This window comes from Bacillus rossius, chromosome 17 (assembly GCF_032445375.1).
Source record: "Bacillus rossius redtenbacheri isolate Brsri chromosome 17, Brsri_v3, whole genome shotgun sequence".
Taxonomy (NCBI): Eukaryota; Metazoa; Arthropoda; class Insecta; order Phasmatodea; family Bacillidae; genus Bacillus; species Bacillus rossius.
Window position 1 is genome coordinate 30,818,482 of NC_086344.1, and position 23,947 is coordinate 30,842,428.

At 43.6% G+C, this 23,947-nt stretch overlaps 1 protein-coding gene across 1 annotated transcript in view; it reads right to left on the reverse strand.

Moving 5' to 3' along the window:
- Window positions 1-3,115: 3,115 nt before the first annotated feature.
- Window positions 3,116-23,947, reverse strand: part of LOC134540967 (probable glutamate receptor) — a 31,514-nt gene continuing 10,682 nt past the window's right edge. The window contains exons 4-10 of the mRNA XM_063384059.1: window positions 20,035-20,393; window positions 14,453-14,550; window positions 10,639-10,815; window positions 9,254-9,441; window positions 8,077-8,300; window positions 5,950-6,191; window positions 3,116-4,450 (exon numbers count right to left, since the gene is read on the reverse strand). Coding sequence (XP_063240129.1) covers window positions 4,252-4,450; window positions 5,950-6,191; window positions 8,077-8,300; window positions 9,254-9,441; window positions 10,639-10,815; window positions 14,453-14,550; window positions 20,035-20,393 — 1,487 coding nt within the window. The 3' untranslated portion in view covers window positions 3,116-4,251. The remainder of the gene's footprint in view (window positions 4,451-5,949; window positions 6,192-8,076; window positions 8,301-9,253; window positions 9,442-10,638; window positions 10,816-14,452; window positions 14,551-20,034; window positions 20,394-23,947) is intronic.

Below are 23,947 nucleotides of genomic sequence, written 5' to 3' on the forward strand. Positions count from 1 at the left end.
AGCATGCTCCGCTACGTACCTGTCTTCCCATTCGACCGCTAGCGCATGCGTTGGAGTGGCGTCGCCGCTGACGCACTCTCCTCCTCCTCTACCGGTTCCCCCACCACGCACCTGACTATTCCCCTCGTGCGATCTGAATTTTTGTAACCCCCTCAGCAAAGAAGCTTCACTTCAGTAGCATTACCGATTCAACTTACCTCCCAAATAATTGGCATCCAAAAAAAAAAGCCCTACCTCTTCCGGACAAATTGTACACATCGTACGCATGAGGTGCTGGAAAGAGTCCTAGAAGAATGATAGCCCGTGTAATTATTTTTGCGCAAGAAGTTAACAGTAGTGGGTGTTGTTTGTCTCAAGTGGGCAGTAAAATGACATGCAAGTTTACGGAACAGACGGTCAAGATCTTGGAGGTGTGTAAATTAAGTAATACGAATTTTTTTTTGACGTGATAACTTCTTGTAAATCGATGAACGCCGGCTGCACGCACGAAAAGAATGGTCACGTTCCACCTGAGCCGAGCGTGCAAGAACCGGCCAACCACCGTGCGAGTAAATCTTCTATAATATCAAACAGGTTAAGGTGGGCTTTTAAACTAATTGTTCGTGATTATATTTAAACAAATTATTTAAATTAAATTTGCAAAAACCGTAAATGATATTTGAAAATTAAAAAGTATTCAATTTTTCATCAATGTTTTCTTATGACGTTATCACGTAAAATTATCGTCCGTAAACCGACTTTACAGACAATACCCCCCCTTTTTTTTAAACACTATAGCCTATATCTGTTGAAATTTGTTGTTCGCTCAAAAACATTTTCAACATATATTCACTAATTGTAATATGAAGGGTGTTAAAGATCACGCAAGTTTCCGTAAGCACTATCGATTGCACGAAAGTTTTTTACACGCAACGTATTACACTTCATGAATATTATATTGTTTCGATTTTAATAATTGTGTGTGAAAACTATTGGGTTCGTATAGGCATAGCCCAATTATGTTTTTTTTTACACAGTTTTATTGATTACCAATATTTACATCCCACCATACACCTTGTTACAATATTAACGATTTCTGTAAAATAACTCTGTATATTTAAGCAAATTTACAATATTTTCTCTTGACTAACGCAGGTAATAATACAATGTTCACACAATTGTTCTTTAAGACAAAGCAGAAATAAAGATGGTTAAATTTGCGAGTCCATAAAAATTATGCAAGTATTTTTTTGTTTAGTATTTTATATATAAGTATATATTTAATTCATGTAATGTTCACTTATAATATTACTATAATAAATGTGTCTTACAATTTCTCTCTTCCTGGCTAGTTTAGCATTGCATCACACACAAGTAATACAACCAAGGAACATTGCTCCCAAACGAACAATAAAGTAGTGAGTGTCAATCAACGTGAGAAATCAGATCACAAGTGAACCAATAGAGGTACATTCCGCAACATGCCTTCGGTGTGAACTTGAATCCACTTGAGAGTTGTAGCGAAGATGCAGGTGGATGGTGGGCGAGTTTTTACGTGCTGTGAGAGCGAACCACAGTTGCTCAGTGATATAAGAGCAGAACACAATTGTCCCCTGATGTAAGAGTGTACAGGAGTTGTTCTCTGATTTGAGTGTAGACACAGTTTACCACTGGTGTGAGAGTGGCCCTCTGATGTTCCAGTGGACACAGTTTACCTCTGATGTGAAGATATCGCAATGACCCTTTGATGTGAGAGTGAACACCAGTTGTCTTTTGTGTGAACACGGACACAGTTAACTCTGATGTGAGAATGGATTACACCTGATGTCAGTGTGAACAGCAGGTACCCTCTGATGTGACAGTTTACCTCTGATTTAATAACGGATTATGGTGACCCTCTGATTCGAGTGAAGACAGCAGTTAACCTCTGATATGATTGCGGCCACAGTTTACCTATGATGTGAGAGTATATCGCAGTAACCCTATAATGTGAGAGTGGACAGTAGTCCCTCGGTGATGTGAGAGTTCACAGTGGTCCCTCGGTGATGTGAGAGTTCACAGTGGTCCCTCGGTGATGTGAGAGTTCACAGTGGTCCCTCGGTGATGTGAGAGAGGACAGTAGTCCCTCGGTGATGTGAGAGTGGACAGTGGTCTCTCGGTGATGTGAAAGTTCACAGTAGTCCCTCAGTGATGTGAGAGTGGACAGTAGTCCCTCGGTGATGTGAGAGTGGACAGTGGTCTCTCGGTGATGTGAGAGAGGACAGTGGTCCCTCGGTGATGTGATAGTGGACAGTGGTCTCTCGGTGATGTGAGAGTGGACAGTGGTCTCTCGGTGATGTGAAAGTTCACAGTAGTCCCTCAGTGATGTGAGAGTGGACAGTGGTCCCTCGGTGATGTGAGAGAGGACAGTGGTCCCTCGGTGATGTGAGAGTGGACAGTGGTCCCTCGGTGATGTGAGAGTGGACAGTGGTCTCTCGGTGATGTGAGAGTGGACAGTGGTCCCTCGGTGATGTGAAAGAGGACAGTGGTCCCTCGGTGATGTGATAGTGGACAGTGGTCCCTTGGTGATGTGAGAGTGGACAGTGGTCTCTCGGTGATGTGAGAGTGGACAGTAGTCCCTCGGTGATGTGAGAGTGGACAGTGGTCCCTCGGTGATGTGAGAGTGGACAGTGGTCCCTCGGTGATGTGAGAGAGGACAGTGGTCCCTCGGTGATGTGATAGTGGACAGTGGTCCCTCGGTGATGTGAGAGTGGACAGTGGTCTCTCGGTGATGTGAGAGTGGACAGTGGTCTCTCGGTGATGTGAGAGTGGACAGTGGTCTCTCGGTGATGTGAGAGTGGACAGTGGTCTCTCGGTGATGTGAAAGTTCACAGTAGTCCCTCGGTGATGTGAGAGTGGACAGTAGTCCCTCGGTGATGTGAGAGAGGACAGTAGTCCCTCGGTGATGTGATAGTGGACAGTAGTCCCTCGGTGATGTGAGAGTGGACAATAGTCCCTCGGTGATGTGAGAGTGGACAGTAGTCCCTCGGTGATGTGAGAGTGGACAGTAGTCCCTCGGTGATGTGAGAGAGGACAGTAGTCCCTCGGTGATGTGATAGTGGACAGTAGTCCCTCGGTGATGTGAGAGTGGACAGTGGTCCCTCGGTGATGTGAGAGAGGACAGTAGTCCCTCGGTGATGTGAGAGTGGACAGTGGTCTCTCGGTGATGTGAGAGTGGACAGTAGTCCCTCGGTGGTGTGAAAGTGGACAGTGGTCCCTCGGTGATGTGATAGTGGACAGTGGTCTCTCGGTGATGTGAGAGTGGACAGTGGTCTCTCGGTGATGTGAGAGTGGACAGTGGTCTCTCGGTGATGTGAGAGTGGACAGTGGTCCCTCGGTGATGTGAGAGTGGACAGTGGTCCCTCGGTGATGTGAGAGTGGACAGTAGTCCATCGGTGATGTGAGAGTGGACAGTGGTCTCTCGGTGATGTGAGAGTGGACAGTGGTCTCTCGGTGATGTGAGAGTGGACAGTGGTCTCTCGGTGATGTGAAAGTTCACAGTAGTCCCTCAGTGATGTGAGAGTGGACAGTAGTCCCTCGGTGATGTGAGAGAGGACAGTAGTCCCTCGGTGATGTGAGAGTGGACAGTGGTCCCTCGGTGATGTGAGACTGGACAGTGGTCCCTCGGTGATTTGAGAGTGGACAGTGGTCCCTCGGTGATGTGAGAGTGGACAGTGGTCCCTCGGTGATGTGAGAGTGGACAGTGGTCCCTCGGAGATGTGAGAGTGGACAGTAGTCCCTCGGTGATGTGAGAGTGGACAGTGGTCTCTCGGTGATGTGAGAGTGGACAGTGGTCCTTCGGTGATGTGAGAGTGGACAGTAGTCCCGCGGTGATGTGAAAGTGGACAGTGGTCCCTCGGTGATGTGAGAGTGGACAGTAGTCCCTCGGTGATGTGAGAGTGGACAGTGGTTCCTCGGTGATGTGAGAGTGGACAGTGGTCCCTCGGTGATGTGTGAGTGGACAGTAGTCCCTCGGTGATGTGAGAGTGGACAGTGGTCTCTCGGTGATGTGAGAGTGGACAGTGGTCTCTCGGTGATGTGAAAGTTCACAGTAGTCCCTCAGTGATGTGAGAGTGGACAGTAGTCCCTCGGTGATGTGAGAGAGGACAGTAGTCCCTCGGTGATGTGAGAGAGGACAGTAGTCCCTCGGTGATGTGAGAGTGGACAGTGGTCCCTCGGTGATGTGAGAGAGGACAACAGGAGTGTCTCGATAGGATAGTAGCTGAAGCCACCCTAGCCGTTTGTTCCAGCGAGGAGCAACTCCGCCAAAAGGCACAACAAGGAAAACGCGATGCCCAGAAAAAGGCTCGCGATGCAGTGTGCGACGTGTTTCATGGTGATTCTCTCCGGCTCCGGTTGCAGCGTTTTCTCTTTCCTGTGCCACTTCTTCTTCAGCCTGTTGATTTCGCCCATCTCGAACATCTTCAGCAACCTGCAGGCATGACAGTTCCCAGGCTGCAACATAGCGTTACTGCTGGTTTGGCAAGGTCTTATAGCACAGAATTAAGCATAAGCAATGAAACGATACAATTATAGAAATTATTTATCTCGTGAAGCTGTCGGTTTTACTGCATTTGCATTCAACCAATTAGTGAAAAAAGACACACAAGTTGACTTAATTTGAAATCGAGTTTCAGAACAAATATATATAAGTTGTATACCTGATTCTATAGGAAAAAATTGATGAATTCACTTTGAGGGAAAGTTCTTAGGTGATAAAGTGAAGTAACTTACATCTCGTCTGAGTTTCATTGCTACACATACAGTGAAAAGTCTTTAATCTGATCACGGCCATGTCGGATCAGTGAATTTTGTCGAAATAGTGATTTTGCCTGACATTCGAACGTCAATTTAGTTTTCACGGGAATGCTAAATGTAAAACGTAACCTGCTATAAGAAAAGAAGGAAACATTTCACTGAAATGAAAACCGACGGCAACGATAAACTCTTGAGTGAATTAAAAACGCTATCAAACGGCTAAGGTCAATCGCAGAAACCATACAGCTGCGAGCAGTCTGTAAAACCACACAGCACTGTTTATTTTTTTAAAATTATTCTTGCAATTGGGAAGATTGATTTATATTCATTTCATGGAACTACAATATTGCTGATTTGCATTGTTTGTCATAGAAAAAATCCCTTGAGAGTGGACATGAGATGCGAATTCATAAACACCAGGAGGCCAAAATTAGCTGGTGTCAAATACATTAAACGAATGGACAGCATGGAATTCCCTTTTGCTGCCCAGGCATTTAATATTTTTGAAATCAGCTGATCTTGGCTTGTTCGCCACGCGTTTATGTATTCAACTTTGCTGCACATTATTGAGGTTATTGATGTGTAAAACATCTTAGCTCTCTGTATATGGAATTTGGTAGGAGTAATTTAAGGCATGGAATTGAATAGCGTTCCATTCCAGATTCTGCGCCTGCGCAAAAGTCTCAAAAAACCTCTAAAAGATGACGACGGACCTGCGTAGTTCATTCGTGTGTGTGTGTGTGTGTGTAAATATATATATATATATATATATATATATATATATATATATATATATATATATATGTCGATGGGACGACATCCACCCACACGGGCTGTCGGGAAGTGTTGATGTGTTCGTCCGCCGCTGTAATGTAGATATAGATCCCAAACATGGTTATTTATTCATGTAATCACCAATTGTTAATTTTTATTCAAAGTAACTTCAATATTTGTCTTTCCTATTTGAAAGAATATAGCTCACACACACACACACACACATATCAACGTGTGATGTTCAATGTACCGTGTTCAGTTGTTTGAATAGTGTCTGCCGTGTTCTACGTCGCGGAAGTGACGCGTCAGTGAGACTGCACCCTCGTATCGTAACCCGCAACATAACAGACGGACAGTCGTCATCATCATCGCCGTATTATAATTTTCGTTCACACTTACTGGCGGTTGAAAGCCCCGACGTAGGCCAAGTTCTTCCTGAAGGCGTAGGAGACGGGACTGCTGCCGACGTTCACGGAGACCAGTTCCGCGGTGCAGAGGTCCGACATGTGTTCCCTGTACGACTTGGAGAACGACATTTCCTCCGCTATGAAGATGAGGTCGCCCCTGCAGACTCGTTCCATGGCTCGCCAGTAGTCGTGGTCCAGTTTGTAGTCCCTCACGTTCCACTTCTCCAAAAGTGGCTGGAGAACAAAAAAAATCCACCCCCCCCCCCCCCCTACGTTAAAAGATGTTTATCAAAACACCGTCTGATGCACACATGATTTCGCTACAGGTTGCTGAAGATGTTCGAGATGGGCGAAATCACCAGGCTGAATAAGAAGTGGCTAAGGAAAGAGAAGACACTGAAACAGGAACCGGAGAGAATCACCATGAAACACGTCGCACACTGCAATTTTTTTTTAATTTTTATTTTCCTAACCTAACTAATAACTAAGTGTATTTGGGAGGGGTCTGAATTAGGGAGAGACTCTAAGTGCATCTCAGGCCGAAGCCCATACACTCTAATCACGCAGGGTTTAAGCCATGCAGGAGAGGTAGCATGCATCATGTGCTAGGAGGGGGATTGGCCAGCCATGGCAGCAATTGGCGCCATGACTTAACTCCCCTCACTGACAATTCTAGACTAAAACTAGATAAGTTGGGCCCAGGTAAAACCTGCATTGACACAGGTAAAACCCTGGGCACTGACATGCGGGATGCAAAAATTTCATGCATTAATATCAAGCGGTTTGGTTACAGGAAACAGAAGGATGGTTCTGGAAGAAGAGTTGGGCAGAGTAGAAACAAACTATACTAAGCAATGGGCGGGAACTTGGATATTGCTGTCCGCATTTGTTTTTGGGCAGTACTGGTTATTTGGGGGCTACTTTCGTCGTTTCCCGCCAGGCTGCCAGCCAGCACGTGTAACTAAAAAACTAAAAACTAAGAATGGGCCCTTTTTTCTGGGCATCGCGTTTTCCTTGTTGTGCCTCTTGGTGGATATTCTCCTCGCTGGGACAAACGGCTAGTGTGGCTTCAGCTACTATCCTATTGAAACACTGCTGTTGTCTGTAACTGCTCTTTAGACACGAATGGCGCACGAAATATACTCTCTCGGCACCGTTGCATGGCCTGTGTTAGCTATCTTAAGCCTTTTGTATTTACATACACAGTCATCAGTCAGTGAGTCAGTGGGTTTTGGATTTCATAATAAGACACTGAAACTATATTCTTATTATTAACGTGATCTTAAACTCGACTTCAGTTATGTTTGTTAATATGGATTGTTACTGTCTGGAATGTATCAAAATATTAATTGAAAAGAAGTAAGTACATTATTTATTATCTTCACTGGTTACATGGTTATAATTGAAAATGGCACTCCCCAACTATCCCAGTTTTTTCATGCTTAAACTATTTACATGATACAGTACAGAACAGGTTTATAAAAAGAAAATATCTTCACTAAAATTTCCAGGAAAATTTTGAAAAAGCCAGAGTTCATAAATAAGTCGATAAACACGAAGTACAATCGGTCAGTTGCATTAACTGTAAAAGAACCTAGAGACCGTTATCATCTGGGGGAGATCTTACAGGGGAACCACACATAACTTAGAAACACACAACTTAGAACAGTTATAACTTAGAAACCTCGAAAAAATCTGTGTAACTTAGAACTGTCACAAGTTATAACGGTCATAACTTAGAAACACGTAACTTAGAAACACACAACTTCGAAACGTCGACACTTATAAAGTAAATAAAGTCATAACTTAGAACGATCACAACTTAGAAACACGCGACTTAGAACTGTCATAACTTAGAAACACGCAACGCAGAACCACACAACTTAGAAACGTCGTAACGTAGAAAGTCATAACTTAGAACTATCACAACTTAGAAACACACAATTTAGAACTGTCACAACTTAGAAACACGCAATGCAGAACCACACAACTTAGAACTGTCATAACTTAGAAACATGCAACTTAGAACAGGCATAACTTAGAAGATTCTATATTGTGTGTTTCTAATTTGTGATAGCACCCCATCTTACAGTAGAGGTTCGAGAACATCAGACAATACCTTGGTGATCTCAATGCTGAAATCTCCTTGGAGGTAGCCCACAGAGTAGGAGGACGAGTTGACCAGTTGCACGAGCTCCTCGTAGCTGTGCGTGCGTGTCTGCACCGCCAGACGAGACATGAGCGTGGCCGAGTAGATGCTGCACACCAGGAACCCCGCCAGCTGCGTCACCACGAACACGGCGCATCCCGAACAATGGCTGGGCCACAGCGCTTCCGTCACACCTGTCGGCACATTCGGAAACATGCCTTGACGATTATATATCGACTTTAACAGAGAGAAATAGGAACTGAAAGACGCCATATTGCTTTCAGCAGTTTTTTTAAGCTAAAATATTTTTTTATATTGTTAATTTTTTTTAATTTGCCTTCATTAAACCATATTATATTATTTAATGGAATACCGGAAGTATATAGTGTTTGATGGCTTGCCACATTCATTTGGTTGATTTTAATGATGGCTGATGATTTGCTGGCGTGCCAACTAGCGTTCTGGGATTGCCCGGGCACTTAGTTCACGGGTAGAGCGAGACCCATCTCTGGGTGTCAAGTCGCCACTTGGCCAGCAGGCAGCAGATGTTGTGTCCCGACAGAGAAGCACCCTGGCTGTTATAGCCATCGGGGACGCTATGTTAATGATGGCTGGTGATTTGCTGGGGCGTGGTTCAGGTTCAAAGTAATGCACACTCAGCTGTAAGGCCTTCTGGTTGTACTGGTTGATATGGTGGTGGTGCTTGTGGTTATGGTGGTTATGGTGGTGGTCCTGGTGGTGTTGGTAGGGGTGGTGCTGGTGGTGCTTCTGGGTAGTGGTGGTGATGGTGACGATGACAGACATGGTGAATTCGTTTTCATACTTGGGTGAGAATGCATTTTTTTAAAATAAATATATATTTGGGAATACTAAAGGGATGTTTATGAGCAATAAAGAGCCATAGTTAATTATTAAAATATTTTGTTTCATTAAGTTCTCTTTAATTACCTATTTCGACGACTAGGCGTAACTAACTGCCATCGTTATGTAGGCATGACATCCACTAACACTTTAAACAAGGACCCCTTACAGATTTTATGACGGATATTTTTTTTTTCAAATGGGGAAAGGGGTATTCACATCAAAGACACTTGTTGCCTAAAGAAACAAATAAAGTGTGTATTTTTCCCCTTGATGGAACGTTAACCTTGTTGGCAAAATGCGGAGAAGACCTCGAAGAGCGCTGGGAACTTGGTCGCGCCCCGCTCGGACAGCAACCACGTTGCCGCGAAGTGCGCCAGAGTTGCCCCGAAGACGGTTGCCAACATTACGGCGGCGAAACTTCGCATGTCCGACACGTACGACATGGTCGGCCACTTTACGTACGCGTTCAGACTGCAAATAAAAGGCACATGAAACATTTGAGGGGCATGGAGTGCGATCAGTGAGCTCGGAGGACGGAGTAAATGTTATTCTGAGGTTCAGAAATCGATAAAGTACATTATCTAATAATTAGAGACCGGAAAAATTAGCGGATTCTTTTCGCGACAGCCTAAAATTCATATAGTTACACCTCAGTGCTGCCTCTGCTATTGGCTCACAACTCACCTGGACGACTCCGGGCCAGTGAGAAACACTCAACCGAAGCTGTGTCGAATCACAGGCCACTACATTGGGACACCTTCACAAGACAGCAGCCAATGAGAGGGTGACATTTGACCGAGTGTACGTAGAACTATTAAGTTCATCATAGAAGTCATTGAACCCCAGAATTTTTCCGGTCCCTGCTAGTAATGTATTTTACAACATTATTGACAGCATTTATTAATTGGACGTTAGTGTGATTTTATTTTTCATTATTCGGCTTGGCCTTTCTTTTTGTGTGGAATTTTATGTGACTCAGTGCTCTTAAATTTAAAGTCATGCTGAGGTGCTGGGAGTGAATCTACGATCCTCGTTATACGACCACTATACTTTAACGATCATGGCCTTTTGAGGCTTGGCTGAGCTTGGTTAACCTTGTTTGAGCTTGGCTTCTGAGCGAATAATTCACCGACGTTTCGGCCGTCATTGCATTCGCCATCATCAGGGAGCAGTTACCTACTAGTAGGTAACTAGTAGGTAACTGATTCCTGATGACTGCTCCCTGATGATGGCGACTGCAATTTCGACCGAAACGTCGGTGAATTATTCTCCAAGGACGCGGCTACAACCCAGTTATTCACCAAGGACGCGGCTACAACCCCCCAGAAGCCAAGCTACTTCAAATTAACGGGATACCCTGAATCCCAAAACCCAACATTGCATTCGCCATCATCAGGGAGCAGTTACCTACTAGTAGGTAACTAGTAGGTAACTTGCTCCCTGATGACTGCTTCCTGATGATGGCGACTGCAATGTCCACCGAAACGTCGGTGAATGATTCGCCAAGGACGCGGCTGCAACCCAGTTATTCGCCAAGGACGCGGCTACAACCCAGTTATTCGCCAAGGACGCGGCTACAACCCCCCAGAAGCCAAGCCACTTCAATTTAACGGGATACTCTGGATCCCAAAAACCCAACTGGCTGGTTGTCCAAAATCGGTATCTCACCTGTTCTTCCAGTAGACGTAAGTGAAGTCGGCCACCGCCGACCTGCCCGTGGTCACGGTGATGTCGGCTATCGCCACGTCGGCCTCGCTCCTCTGCAGCACCCCGATGACTCCTGTCCACGAACCGTTGTCCGCCATCATGCCCGCGCCTCCGTCCATCATAGCGCTGATCTCTGTTCTGTGGACACCCAACTTCAGTTTTTTAAATCCCCCCTCACGTGAATTCTGGAGAAAGTCTACCTATTACAGTCGCTGCCACGACGTCACTTCTCAAATCCTCCCTCACGTGAATTCTGGAGAAAGTCTACCTATTACAGTCGTTGCCACGACGCCACTTCTCAAATCCTCCCTCACGTGAATTCTGGAGAAAGTCTACCTATTACAGTCGCTGCCACGACGCCACTTCTCAAATCCTCCCTCACGTGAATTCTGGAGAAAGTCTACCTATTACAGTCGCTGCCACGACGTCACTTCTCAAATCCTCCCTCACGTGAATTCTGGAGAAAGTCTACCTATTACAGTCGTTGCCACGACGCCACTTCTCAAATCCTCCCTCACGTGAATTCTGGAGAAAGTCTACCTATTACAGTCGCTGCCACGACGCCACTTCTCAAATCCTCCCTCACGTGAATTCTGGAGAAAGTCTACCTATTACAGTCGCTGCCACGACGTCACTTCTCAAATCCTCCCTCACGTGAATTCTGGAGAAAGTCTACCTATTACAGTCGTTGCCACGACGCCACTTCTCAAATCCTCCCTCACGTGAATTCTGGAGAAAGTCTACCTATTACAGTCGCTGCCACGACGCCACTTCTCAAATCCTCCCTCACGTGAATTCTGGAGAAAGTCTACCTATTACAGTCGCTGCCACGACGCCACTTCTCAAATCCTCCCTCACGTGAATTCTGGAGAAAGTCTACCTATTACAGTCGCTGCCACGACGCCACTTCTCAAATCCTCCCTCACGTGAATTCTGGAGAAAGTCTACCTATTACAGTCGCTGCCACGACGCCACTTCTCAAATCCTCCCTCACGTGAATTCTGGAGAAAGTCTACCTATTACAGTCGCTGCCACGACGCCACTTCTCAAATCCTCCCTCACGTGAATTCTGGAGAAAGTCTACCTATTACAGTCGCTGCCACGACGCCACTTCTCAAATCTTCCCTCACGTGAATTCTGGAGAAAGTCTACCTATTACAGTCGCTGCCACGACGCCACTTCTCAAATCCTCCCTCACGTGAATTCTGGAGAAAGTCTACCTATTACAGTCGCTGCCACGACGCCACTTCTCAAATCCTCCCTCACGTGAATTCTGGAGAAAGTCTACCTATTACAGTCGCTGCCACGACGCCACTTCTCAAATCCTCCCTCACGTGAATTCTGGAGAAAGTCTACCTATTACAGTCGCTGCCACGACGCCACTTCTCAAATCCTCCCTCACGTGAATTCTGGAGAAAGTCTACCTATTACAGTCGCTGCCACGACGCCACTTCTCAAATCCTCCCTCACGTGAATTCTGGAGAAAGTCTACCTAATACAGTCGCTGCCACGACGCCACACTTCCCGAAAATTTCCACCTGGTTTTCCACGTAATGACCTCGAGATCCCAAAACCTCTTTAACTTAAAAGTTTATACATCTGTATCTCGGAGGCATGATACACTAAGTCCACTTTTGGTCAAAATGCACTTATAACTAGAGACAGGAAAAATTCACGAATTCATTTCGCGATAGGCTAAAATACAAATAGTTATACCTCAGTGCTGCCTCTGCTATTGGCTAACAACTCACCTGGATGACTCTGGGCCAATGAGAAACACCCAACCAAAGCTTTATCGAATCACAGGATGCTACGTTGGGACATCTCACAAGACAGCAGCCAATGAGTGGGTGACATTTGACCGAGTGTACGTAGAACTATGGAGTTCATCCTACAAGTCATTGAACCCGCGAATTTTTCTGGTCCCTACTTATAACCTTAAACTTGAACCGTTTGACGTTATTACTAGTGGCATACAACATTAAGTTCTACGACATTTAAAAAAAAGTTAACGTATTTTTGGATAGGAAATTGTTGAGCAAAGAAGTGAGGCACTATTTAAATTTCTTTAAACTGCTCTTTTGAAAGAAAAAAAAAACAAACAATTTTTGTGACATAGTAACTCATGACTCCGAGATACAGATCTACGAAATATAATAAAATACATTTTTATGGTTATGATAACTGCCATAATATTGTTCAAACATATTCCAAATTGACATTTAAAATAGAGATGGATTGAAAATTTCGTTCGAGGTCGTTCATGAAAATCATACATAGGGAAGTTTTTTCCCCCAGAAAAACAACAAAAAAACTATAAATCTCTTAGTATTAAAAAAATGTTCTTATAGTTCTTTCATTTCCTAAGAGTAAAACCAAACATTTTTTGGGAAGTTTTTTTTTTTGATAACACATACCATTAGCTCAAAGCGGTGGACAGAGTATAATAAAATTATTAAGAAATCATAGCTCCCTTAGTCGAACGGTACCAAATCCGTTCAAAGTTATTTGATAACATGATCAACAAGTAGACTTTCATGCGACTTCTCTAAAGGAGGATTAGGTACTTACGACAAAGCTCTATATTTTTTGTAAAAAAAAAATATTTTTTTTTCTTTCAGCAGCTAGAGACTGTCACCTGTTAATGAATACCAGGCTACTTCGAGTGATAAGATCTCGGATAGACATTATTTATGCCTTGTCACGTTCAAAATCGAAATTGCACAAAAAAAAAAAAAGGGAAAAATGTAGGACCTTAATTGTTAAATATTTTGTTGCAAACACCCTCAAAGTTTCATTAAGATACTTAAGTCTATGTTTAGAATGTCACAACTCATTCTCATTACATTGCTAAACAATTTTTTTTATTATGTTAGTGAAATAGCCAGTACACGTTCAGCGAAAATCAATTTCTGTTTAAATTTAAAGTTTTTGTTAACACCCACTCAATTTTGTGCGATCCATTAACTTAAACACACAGAATACAACACAACGGTTTAAAGTCAAACCTATTGTTGCTAAATATTATTTTATCCCATTTTTTTCATATAAATTTAATATGTGGTAGTTCTGATTCCATATATTAATGATATATTAATAATATGTTTGCAAATCGCGGGGGATGTTTAATGGATGGTGGCAAATAAAATAAAATTAAAACTTTTGTTAAGGAACATTCATCCGGAAACAGATCCCTGTGAAGTTACGGGCACGAAATTTAGTGGGAAATTTTGAATTTTGGGATGGATTTAGGGGACTCTTCACTGGCTGAGAGGACGGGCTTCAGGAGACTGCACATTTTTGTTAAACCCACTAAACCGTTAATACCATGAAGTTTCACCTTTGGCTTTGTGAACTTTGGTCCGGAACATCCGCCACAGATGGCAGCACCGTGGTCACACATTTCCGTTCCATGCGACTTCCATTCCATTCGGAAATTATTCCTACCAGATGCCGTATATATAGAGAGCAAAGAATTCACACATGAGAAATGACCTACGAAAATGTGCTTGCTTCATGATGAAAACAGGTTGTGTTAGCTGCGAAACAATAATAATATTATTATTTTTCGCTACTATTTTATCTCACGGAATGCAACATTTATATTAAATCTGTTAACCGAAGCTACATCGGCGAAGGACACGTCATAGAGTATTTAAGTGTAAAACTCCACCTCAGGCAATGACCCAATCAACGCCACGAATCATACAAGGCCCTTCTCATACGATACTGAATTGCAACACACTGTAACAAAACGGTTAATATTAATACCTACTTAAAGTTAAGCGTCTTCTCAAGTAGTTTCCATAAGTCATAATCAAAGCTCTCCATTTTTTGGGGATGCTGAGCTTCAAAGTTAATGTACAACGAAACCTGAAACAAAGGAAATTCTGCTGAATTCTACAAAATTGCACATCCATACAAAATTTTGCAAGTAAATGTAAAAACGTTTTGGACAAAAATTGATGTAGGATTAAAATTACAAGATTATTATTTTATATATAAGATATATGTACATTAAATTGTGTTTTAAGTGTGTAAAGTGCAGGTATACAAGTTGAATAAGCTGTTAAGCATAATATTTAATTAAAATTCCAAGATTATTATTTTATATATAATATATGTACATTAAAGTGTGTTTTAAGTGTGTAAAGTGCCGGTATAAACGTTGGATAAACTGTTAAGTGTAAAAAAAAAAACAGTTTCGGAAAGAATAGCCCGATTAATAAAATACAGTTCAATTCATTATTAGTATTTGCACTATTAATTAAATTACAACACATAAAACATCTGCCCGCAAATTAATCATTCTTTCGTTTACTCCGCAGTTCACTCTCCCCACTGTAGCTCGGCTCGACAGTGGCTCTTCCTGCCGCTCGTCTCTTTAACTAGCACCTCTGTCCCGACACGATGCCTCGCACCACTCGCTCGTCCGTCGCACACAGCTCAGTCCCCGATGCACCGGTCACCACGCACGAGGCCCGTCGTCATATCGCTCGCCACGGGGGGGTCATCCGCCCTCTCTTCCCCTAACACTCTGCCTCGGAGGCTGGCGTCGCCGTATTTATAAACCTCAGAACCTCCTTCTGGAAAGTTCTCGCAGCCGAAAGACTCAGAACAACGGCGTCCTAGTTACGCCACTCCACGCGGCGGCCTCCGGTGGCCCGTAGAAACCTCCAGGTGGGCTGAGCGATCGATTACAAAGCGTTCGGGGTAGGTGAAAAAAAAGGGGGGGGGGTGTTTTTGCAAGGGGGGGGGGCGGAGATGGGGGTAGCGAGGGCACCCGCTAATACGAAAAGAAATCCGCCGCGTCGATGGCGTCGCGTGGAATCGCGCCCCACCTGGGTACAACAGACCGCTAGGAGGCCCAGCCTGCGTCGCGACCCTGCCTCCAGTATGCTCGTAACAATACTTACATGCATCCAGCTGATCTGTAAATATTTAAAATCTTGCTGAGTGTTTTCATTCAGTCAAGAATACGAGGTGTGGTGACTACGCTGGGATGGGTAGCTAGCATCAGCCTCTGGTCATAGCCAGAGCCCTAACACCTTTCCCGATTCACGTATATGGCGTATTCTGTATCCTAGCCCATGGAGGGCCCAGGCCGGTAGGGCTAAGGCTAAGAGGGCTGGGTAAAAAAACTAAACGGGGAGGGGGGGGGGGGGGCAATTAACAATTTTCTATCGTTAAATATAAAAAAAATTGGCTTCTTTTAATTACAGTGTATGGAATTAAAAACTGAATGCCAAAAGTTTCCAGAGACTAACAGGCTCTCCTGTGAAGGTCATTTTCATTTAGTTAAAAATTCGTAGTTGGGTATGACTGCAACTGTAATAATTCTATAAACAAACACTATCCTATAGTCTTGGTAAATGTCTTCATTTGCTATCTTGGCACACTCGGTGGTTATCTTTAAAGGTTAGTATAGAGTCTAAATGTCTGGAAGGCGTAACTGGTGAATAAACCATAACCATCCCAGAGACGGAACACACAGGCGCACAAAATTTAGACACGCATAGTACCAGCTGTGTGTGAAGGTAGATCAGATCTGTTTAAAATATAAATAATAAATTAAACGATTTTACGAATGCAAACCGGACCGCGACATGTGCCAATTTCGGAGCTGGTTGGCGGCCCTGCAGCCCTGCAAGGCCACTGGTGTCATGCTCCGTGTCATGTGGCCTCCACTGACGTAAGACATACCACGCATGCCTGGCCGGATTACAAGGGTCGCCGCTACCCCCATCCCCCCTACGCTTCCCGCAAATCGTATTGCCACGGCGCCGTTATCTATCGCTGTACGGCCTTGGGAATTCCGCGGGCCGCCGCGCGGAGTGGCGTGAACTGGCGACGACCTTCTCGACTGTTCGGGCGTCGGATCGGCCCGGGATGACGCGACTCGTCACAGCTGCTCTCGTCGGTTCGAGAAGGGCGCCACAGACTACTTAAGCAGCGACGCCGGCCTCTGCGGAAGTTTTTGGGCGGCAGTGTCTCGCAACGGTAAGGGCCGGAGCATGCCGCGAGGGGTGCCGTGCGGATTCCGAGCGAAGGGAAGTGCGACATCGGCGAAGAGGGTGAGAGACCTCCCTCGAGAGTGGCGCGATGTGGAGTGACGGGACCGTGAGAGTGCGACTGAGTGGCGCGAGACTGTGTGTGTGGACAGGCGCGAGGTGAGGGGCGAACCACTGTCGAGCCCAGCTCCAGCGAGGAGTGCGAACTGCGGGACTTGCCAGACATTGAGTGACTTACGAGTAAACATTTTTAATTGCCAGTGATTTTTGATTGGACATTTTAAAGTACAATTAGCCTATTTATTTTTAAAGTATATATTAGTAATCAATAAAACTGCAATAAAAGTTAATTCGGCTATCCATTACGAACCCTTTCTCCCCACATTATCAATAGTAACAATAATAATGAGCAGGAATATCTGGTTGATCTTTAGGCCGGCAGGAATTAAATTTTACCCCAAATTTAACTCCTACTTTCAAAGTTTACATCTTAAACCTGCTGATAACATTGATAACATTAATAAAAAAATGTATATAAATATTTTTAATTCAGTTCCTTGAGGTTATCATTACGTTTAATTTATTTAGTGTCCGAAAGATAATTCAAAACAAAATTCGGATCAGCACACCGAGGGAAGCTGTATACGTTCCTTTTTTGCGAGGACTTATCTGCCTTCGAGCTGGGGAAGCCTTCTTTTCACAGACGATAGAGCCAAACGCCCGATCGTGCATCTTCGGTTTTTTTTTTTGGTTCATTGTAAATAAATATGGCGGTGTTGATAAAAGGATACACACTAATGGTCAATTAGGTTAGGTTAGCTACATTATAAATACGTTGGAACATTGTGGACGGTTGATTTGGTTAGGATAGCTACATTAAAGATACGGAAAAAAAAAAACATGAACTTCGGGGAACTTCGGGTTTTGGCTCTCTCGTCTGTGAGAAGAAGGCTTCCCTTCGAGCTGGGGGCGTGGGGAAGAGAAGGTCTAAGGGCCCAGGAAAGCCAGCTACGCCGCGGACTCGATAGAAAAGGACAGTTAAGCCCCTTCTACAACAGCCCTAGCCTGAGGGTGGTCCGTGTCCTTATTGCAATGTGATTGACCTGCCATTGAGAAGGCATGCGAAATATAACCTCGAGCTATTTTGTAAAAACTAAAAAAAAATAATCTTAAATTGAAAAGATTTTACGACAGCAAAAATAATAATATGACACAATTTTGATGTACAATTATTTATAATGCTACCGTCATGAATAATTAATTTTTAGTATATCCTTCAGATAACCTTATTTCCTTTCTTTCATTTTTTTTTTTTTAGTGAAACCTCTTTGCTGAGGGGACTGCAAAATTCGAGCGTTACAAAAATTCCGATCGCGCGAGGGGAATAGTCAGGTACGTGGTGGGGGAACCGGTAGAGGAGGAGAGTGCGTCAGCGGCGACGCCACTCCAACGCATGCGCTAGCGGTCGAATGGGAAGACAGGTACGTAGCGGAGCATGCTGTCTGCTAGTTGTAGCGGCCGGAAGAGGAGACGGCAGGGGAGAGGTAGAAATGACGCAAGCAGTGATGCCACAGAATTCTCGTAACGCTGCTAGTGTTTGTCTACATAGTTTTTTTTTTTTTAATTTGAGATCGCACCCGCATTCTTAATACTCTCAATTATTATCTTTTGTTCGATAAAATAATGCAAATAATGTATCTCTATCTATACCAAATAAGCAAGAAGTTTCACTTCTGTAGCACGTGAACTCCACGTACAATTTCTTTGAAGTGATAACGTCTTATAAATCGATGAACGCCGGCTGCAAGCACGAAAAAAGCATGAATCATTGTCACGTTCCGCCTGAGCCGAGCGTGCAAGCGAGAGCGCGGAACAAACGATAGAGAGGCACGATCGGCTTGTGACGCATCTATCTCTCTTCCACTCCATCGGCCGATGCGTCCGAGTAGAAGAGAGACAGCGGCAGCACACAACCTACACGTGAACTGTTTTGTCAACTGTTTATAAATTGAAGTGAAAAGTTAATGTGGTTTCCAATTGTTTATTACAACAAAAATTGCGGCAAAAAAAAGTTGATTAATTCTTGCATTTTAAGAATTTCATTAGCGATATAATCTCATATATTTCTTCTTATGACGTTATCACGTAAAATATTCCTCGTCCGTAAACCGACTTTACAGACAACCCCCCCCCCCCCCCCATTTTTTTAGTTTAGCAAACACTACATGAAAGGCAGAAACCTGAAAGCTCCTTGCATGCGATATCTAAAAAAAAAAAAAAAAAAAAATTAAAATTTTTTTTAAAAAAAGGGTTGTCTGTAAAGTCGGTTTACGGACGATAGTTTAATGTGACAACGTCATAACAAAACAATGATGAAATGATTGCATACTTTATGAATAAAATTAATCACTTTTATTTTAATAATAAAAGAATAAATACTTGAAAATATAGATACTAGTAATCAGATTTTTAAAATGAAAGAATAATTAACCTTTATAGCCGAAATTGTTGTTGTAATAAGCAACGGAAACCACATTAACTTTTCACTTCACTTTATAAACAGTCGACGAAACAGTGCTCGTGTGGATGACTTGTAATTAATTTTTTTTTTAAAAACTGTCGTTTAGCTATAAAGTTTAAATATAATTATGAACAAGTTTTCATATAAATAAACTGCAATCAAATATCTATCATCAATTATATTAAACACCATAATTTTTTTTAGTCAATTATAACATAACCTATTATTACTGCACTCGCCGACAGCGTAACGGAACACAGCGTTACGGGGGAAAAAAAATTGGTTGTCTGTAAAGTCGATTTACGGACGATAGTTAACGTGACGTCATAACAAAACTTTGATGAAATGATTGCATACTTTTAAGAATAAAATTGAATCATTTTTATTGAATTATCACTATTTTATTAATACAAATGAGTGAAATGAAATCTACAATTTAATTGATAAATTTACTTTTATTTGCACTCATTAATTCAAATGTGTTTATTACCTTAACGAAGATATTATTTTAACCATAACTTTTTACACATGTTTGCTGTTTAACTTCTTCCAATCTGTGTTATTCTGTCGAGGGTAGGACGATGATAGGAATAGTAGGAAAACGAACGGGGGTGTTTCAAGTTTTAACGTGCCTCGAAAAAAAGTCGAATCGACGGTTGTTCCAATCGAGCGGGGAAGAGAGAGAGATAGATAGATGCGGCGCAAGCGTACAATGAGCGTAACAGGACAATGAGTCATCCTTTTTACGTGCGTGCAGCCGGCGTTCATCGATCTATTGGACGCTGTCACGTCGAAATAAAAGATAGAGAGAAGCGCGCGACGTACGTTGTTCGCGACGGCCTTGAGCGTGATGCCCTCCAGGTCGGATCGGCGCTCCCAGAAGCCGGAGCGCGGGTCTTCGGCCGACGCCAGCCCCAGCTCACGGACTATCAGCTGTCCGGACCGGCGCACGCGGTACGCCTCTCTGACCTCCAGGTCCCGACCTCGCAGCTGCAGGAACACCAGCTGGCTGTCCATCGGCACGTGCAGTCCTCCCAGGAACCCTCCAGGGTCCGCCGACATCACCAGCAGCTGGATCCACCGTCTGCGGCCTGAGTCCAGGACCTGGTGCGGTCCCGGACGAACCAGAACAACAAAAACACTGGAACCGACGGCGGCTCCAGGAAGACCTCTCGGCCAGGGCTCTTCACACACAGGAGGATGCAGTTAATTGACTTGATGTAAGTTTTTGGGCATACGCCATTGCTAAGAACTTTTTCTGTTGAAGAAAAACTAATAAATAAAATAAATAAATAAAAATACCCAAAAAAAAAAAGACAAAAACACACAAAATTAAGCAAACAATTGCTGTTGTCAACCAGGATATGAACACCACAAAATATCCCGAAACAGGAATATGGTCAACAAACAAAGAAAAACAAAGAAAAATGTACTAAGAGAACGAAAAAAAAAAAAAAAAAAAAACCCACAAATGATGACAACACAAAAATATTGAACCCAAAATAATTCAGCACAACAGTTGAAACGAGACAAAAACACGACAAAACGAAAAGACAAACAAACACAATAGTTTTACCAAAACAGAAACAAGCGACGTTTCGGGAACTGCTATCTGCTCCCGTCCTCAGGCAGAGACGCACATGGTACGGAAACACAGGTGCGACTGAGAAGGGGCTGCCGCCGATCCATCATATTGCCATCCGGGGCAGTTAGTGTGTGCGAGACCAGAAACCGAAGTTTCTATAACTCGCTTAGTGCATTGTAAATCAGGTGCACCCCACACTTTTGTAGAATCACTTGGATCAACGGGCGGGGCGCGTGTCTTGAGGGATAAGTTTGGCACACGGGCCTGTGTGTGCGCTGTTAGGTTGTGTAATGCTAGAAAAAATTACGTGTACCTAATTCGGCGGGGGAGAGAAGCTCCCCACCAGCTAGATCGGCTAACTGGCGTGATGTAGTGTCGTGTTGGTGTGCAATAGAGGCTTGTCGGTGTGCTGTAATTTCAAGTGACCTAGTTAAATTCGGGTGTGGCGTGTTGTGTAAAGCTGTGCAAGCCGCTCCTACGAACCCCTGGGAACACAGAAACATGCTAGGGTAGTTAGCCCATTATTGCATGTAACAAGGTAGTTCAGGCCGTCACTTCACACAGGCATATCATCGTGTGGTCGTGTTGGTGATACGGTAAAAGAAATTACATAGATTAGTAAACACCTGGCCGCCTTAAGGACCGAACTATTGCGTTCCAATATAGTTCGGTCAAAGTTAGGCTAAACCAGTATTGCTGTAGCTAGCCCCCTGGCTGTTGTCTTCTAAACCTGAAAAATAGAAAGTGAAATTAATAAATGAAGGTCGTCCTATTCTATTATTGTTCGAGCAGAGAGATGCCCTCGTCCAGTATTTTTTTTAATTTATTTTTTTAATTTTTTTTTGTTTTTAATTTTTATATATATTTTTTATTTTATTTTATTATTTTATAATTTTTTTTATTTTAATTTTTTTTATTTTTAAATCTAGACTTAAAGCTACTGTACAAGCCCCCAGAGCCCTGCCCTGACAGGCATGCATGCCTCTCGGCCCGGATCCTCAGCGAGGGCTGGGGCAGCTCCCTCTGCCAGTTCACCTGCATGATTCTGCCTTGACAAGGTGCTACGACATGTGTGTGGATTGTCGCGCGTGTTGTAGTGGTGTGGCTGTAAAATGTTACGTACCCCGGGGAAGGGAAAATTAATTAGGTGATGATGGATTTACGGAACTAGCTTTTTTAATTCAAAATCCCATGCCTTTCCGAAACGCGGCCGGCACTGGAGGTGAAGCCTGCCAGGCGGGTCTCGCCCTTCAGGCATAGGGAGTCAGCCCTAACAACACAGGCAGTGAATCTCCCGGGAGCCAAAACCTACACCTGCGTGCTTCGGACCATTTTGAATTAGCTAGGAGAGAGAAAAATGCAGAGAATGTAAGAAATTTAATTTGCTATTATTAAGTGGTGAGCTAGAAGTGTATTTTATTGTTATGATTCAAAATCCCCTGCCTTTCCGAAACGCGGCCGGCATTGGAGGTGAAACCTACCAGGCGGATCGCGCCCTTCAGACATAAGGAGTCAGCCCTAACATCACAGGCAGTGAACCCGAGGGGGCCGCACATACCTGCGTGCTTTGGACCATTTTGATTCGAAAGAAGTGGAGTTAATGATGCTGAAGTTATTTTGTAGCTTGTATTTATTTATTTTTATTGTTGTTATTATATATAGAAATTATAATTGTTTCACAATTCAAAATCCCATGCCTTTCCGAAACGCGGCCGGCACTGGAGGTGAAGCCTGCCAGGCCCTTCAGGCATAGGGAGTCAGCCCTAACACACAGGCAGTGAACCTCCCAGGAGCCAAAACCTACACCTGCGTGCTTCGGACCATTTTGAATTGTATAGGCCGTGTAAACTTTAAACTTTAAACTGTAGGCTCCGCGCGGTGTGAACACGCCCGGAGCTGGAATGCGACTGCCTTGGTGTCGGGAGAAAAAACAGTTTTGTTTGGGGGCCCCCAGCGCCCCGACCAATCAGAGAGCTTCTAGGCCTGTGATTGGCCGGGGCCCCGAAGGCCCCCGCACGAGGTGTTCGGAGAGCTATTTTATGTAATTTAAAATTTATTGAAGACTTTTTTTAAAAACTGAATCCATGTCGCTTTCGTTTTGTAATAATTATTGTTTTAATTTAATCGAGGTTTTTTATGTTTTCGTTGCTCGGACGGGTCGTAAATCGCTATTGAATTTATCAGTGCGTTTTCGTGCTGTGGTAAATCTAGGTACATTTTATTATTATTCTTTGATATTATTTCGCGGATGTACGGAATTTTAAGTGCGTTGTGAATAGTTTCGTTACTCGTAAATCTGTTACAGTCTAAAATGGCCCTTAGGAAATTATTCTGTTTAACTTGTAGCCGATTTATATGGTGATTTGCAGCATAGCCCCAGACCTCGCAACCATATAGCAACTGCGGGCGTACAATTTGAGTGTAAAGTTGGAGTTTTTTCCTGCGTGGTAAATTAGGTGCTTTTAACATTGGGTACAGGCTTCTTAAGGATCCTGTTGCAATGTTTGTTGCTCGAGTAATGTGTTTGCTCCATAGCAATGTCCTGTCTAGCGTGAGTCCTAGATATTTTGCCTGTGAAACATTAGGAATAGGTTGGTGAAAAATTTCTAGTTCCCTGTCTGGTCTGCCTCTACGTTTTGAAATTACAAGCGTGGTTGATTTAATTCGCCACCGAGTGTAGTATTGCTCAAGTGCAGTTAGCTGCCTTTGGACGCATACCATGGCATATCTTAGGTTACCAGATTGTTTAATTATGGCTGTATCATCCGCATACATCTGTACGTAGGCGTTTGCATGCGGTATGTCGGCTGTGTAAATATTATAGAAGAAAGGAGAGAGTGGGGAGCCTTGTGGCACTCCAGCTGTAAGTTCGCGAGTAGTCGATTTAGCCCCGTCCAGAGCAACATAAAAGTTACGACGCCATAGATAGTGGGCCACCAGGTATATATATGTGTCTGGAAAATTGAAGTTTATTAATTTTTGAATAAGACCCGGAATCCAGACTTTGTCGAATGCTTTTTCTGCGTCGAGCATTGTCATTACTGTGTAGGCTTTAGATGGGTTATTAAATCCGTCGGTAGCATCTTCAACGATTTTAATTAAGGGGTGGATTGTTGAGTGACCTTTCCTGAAACCAAACTGAATGTCTGGAAT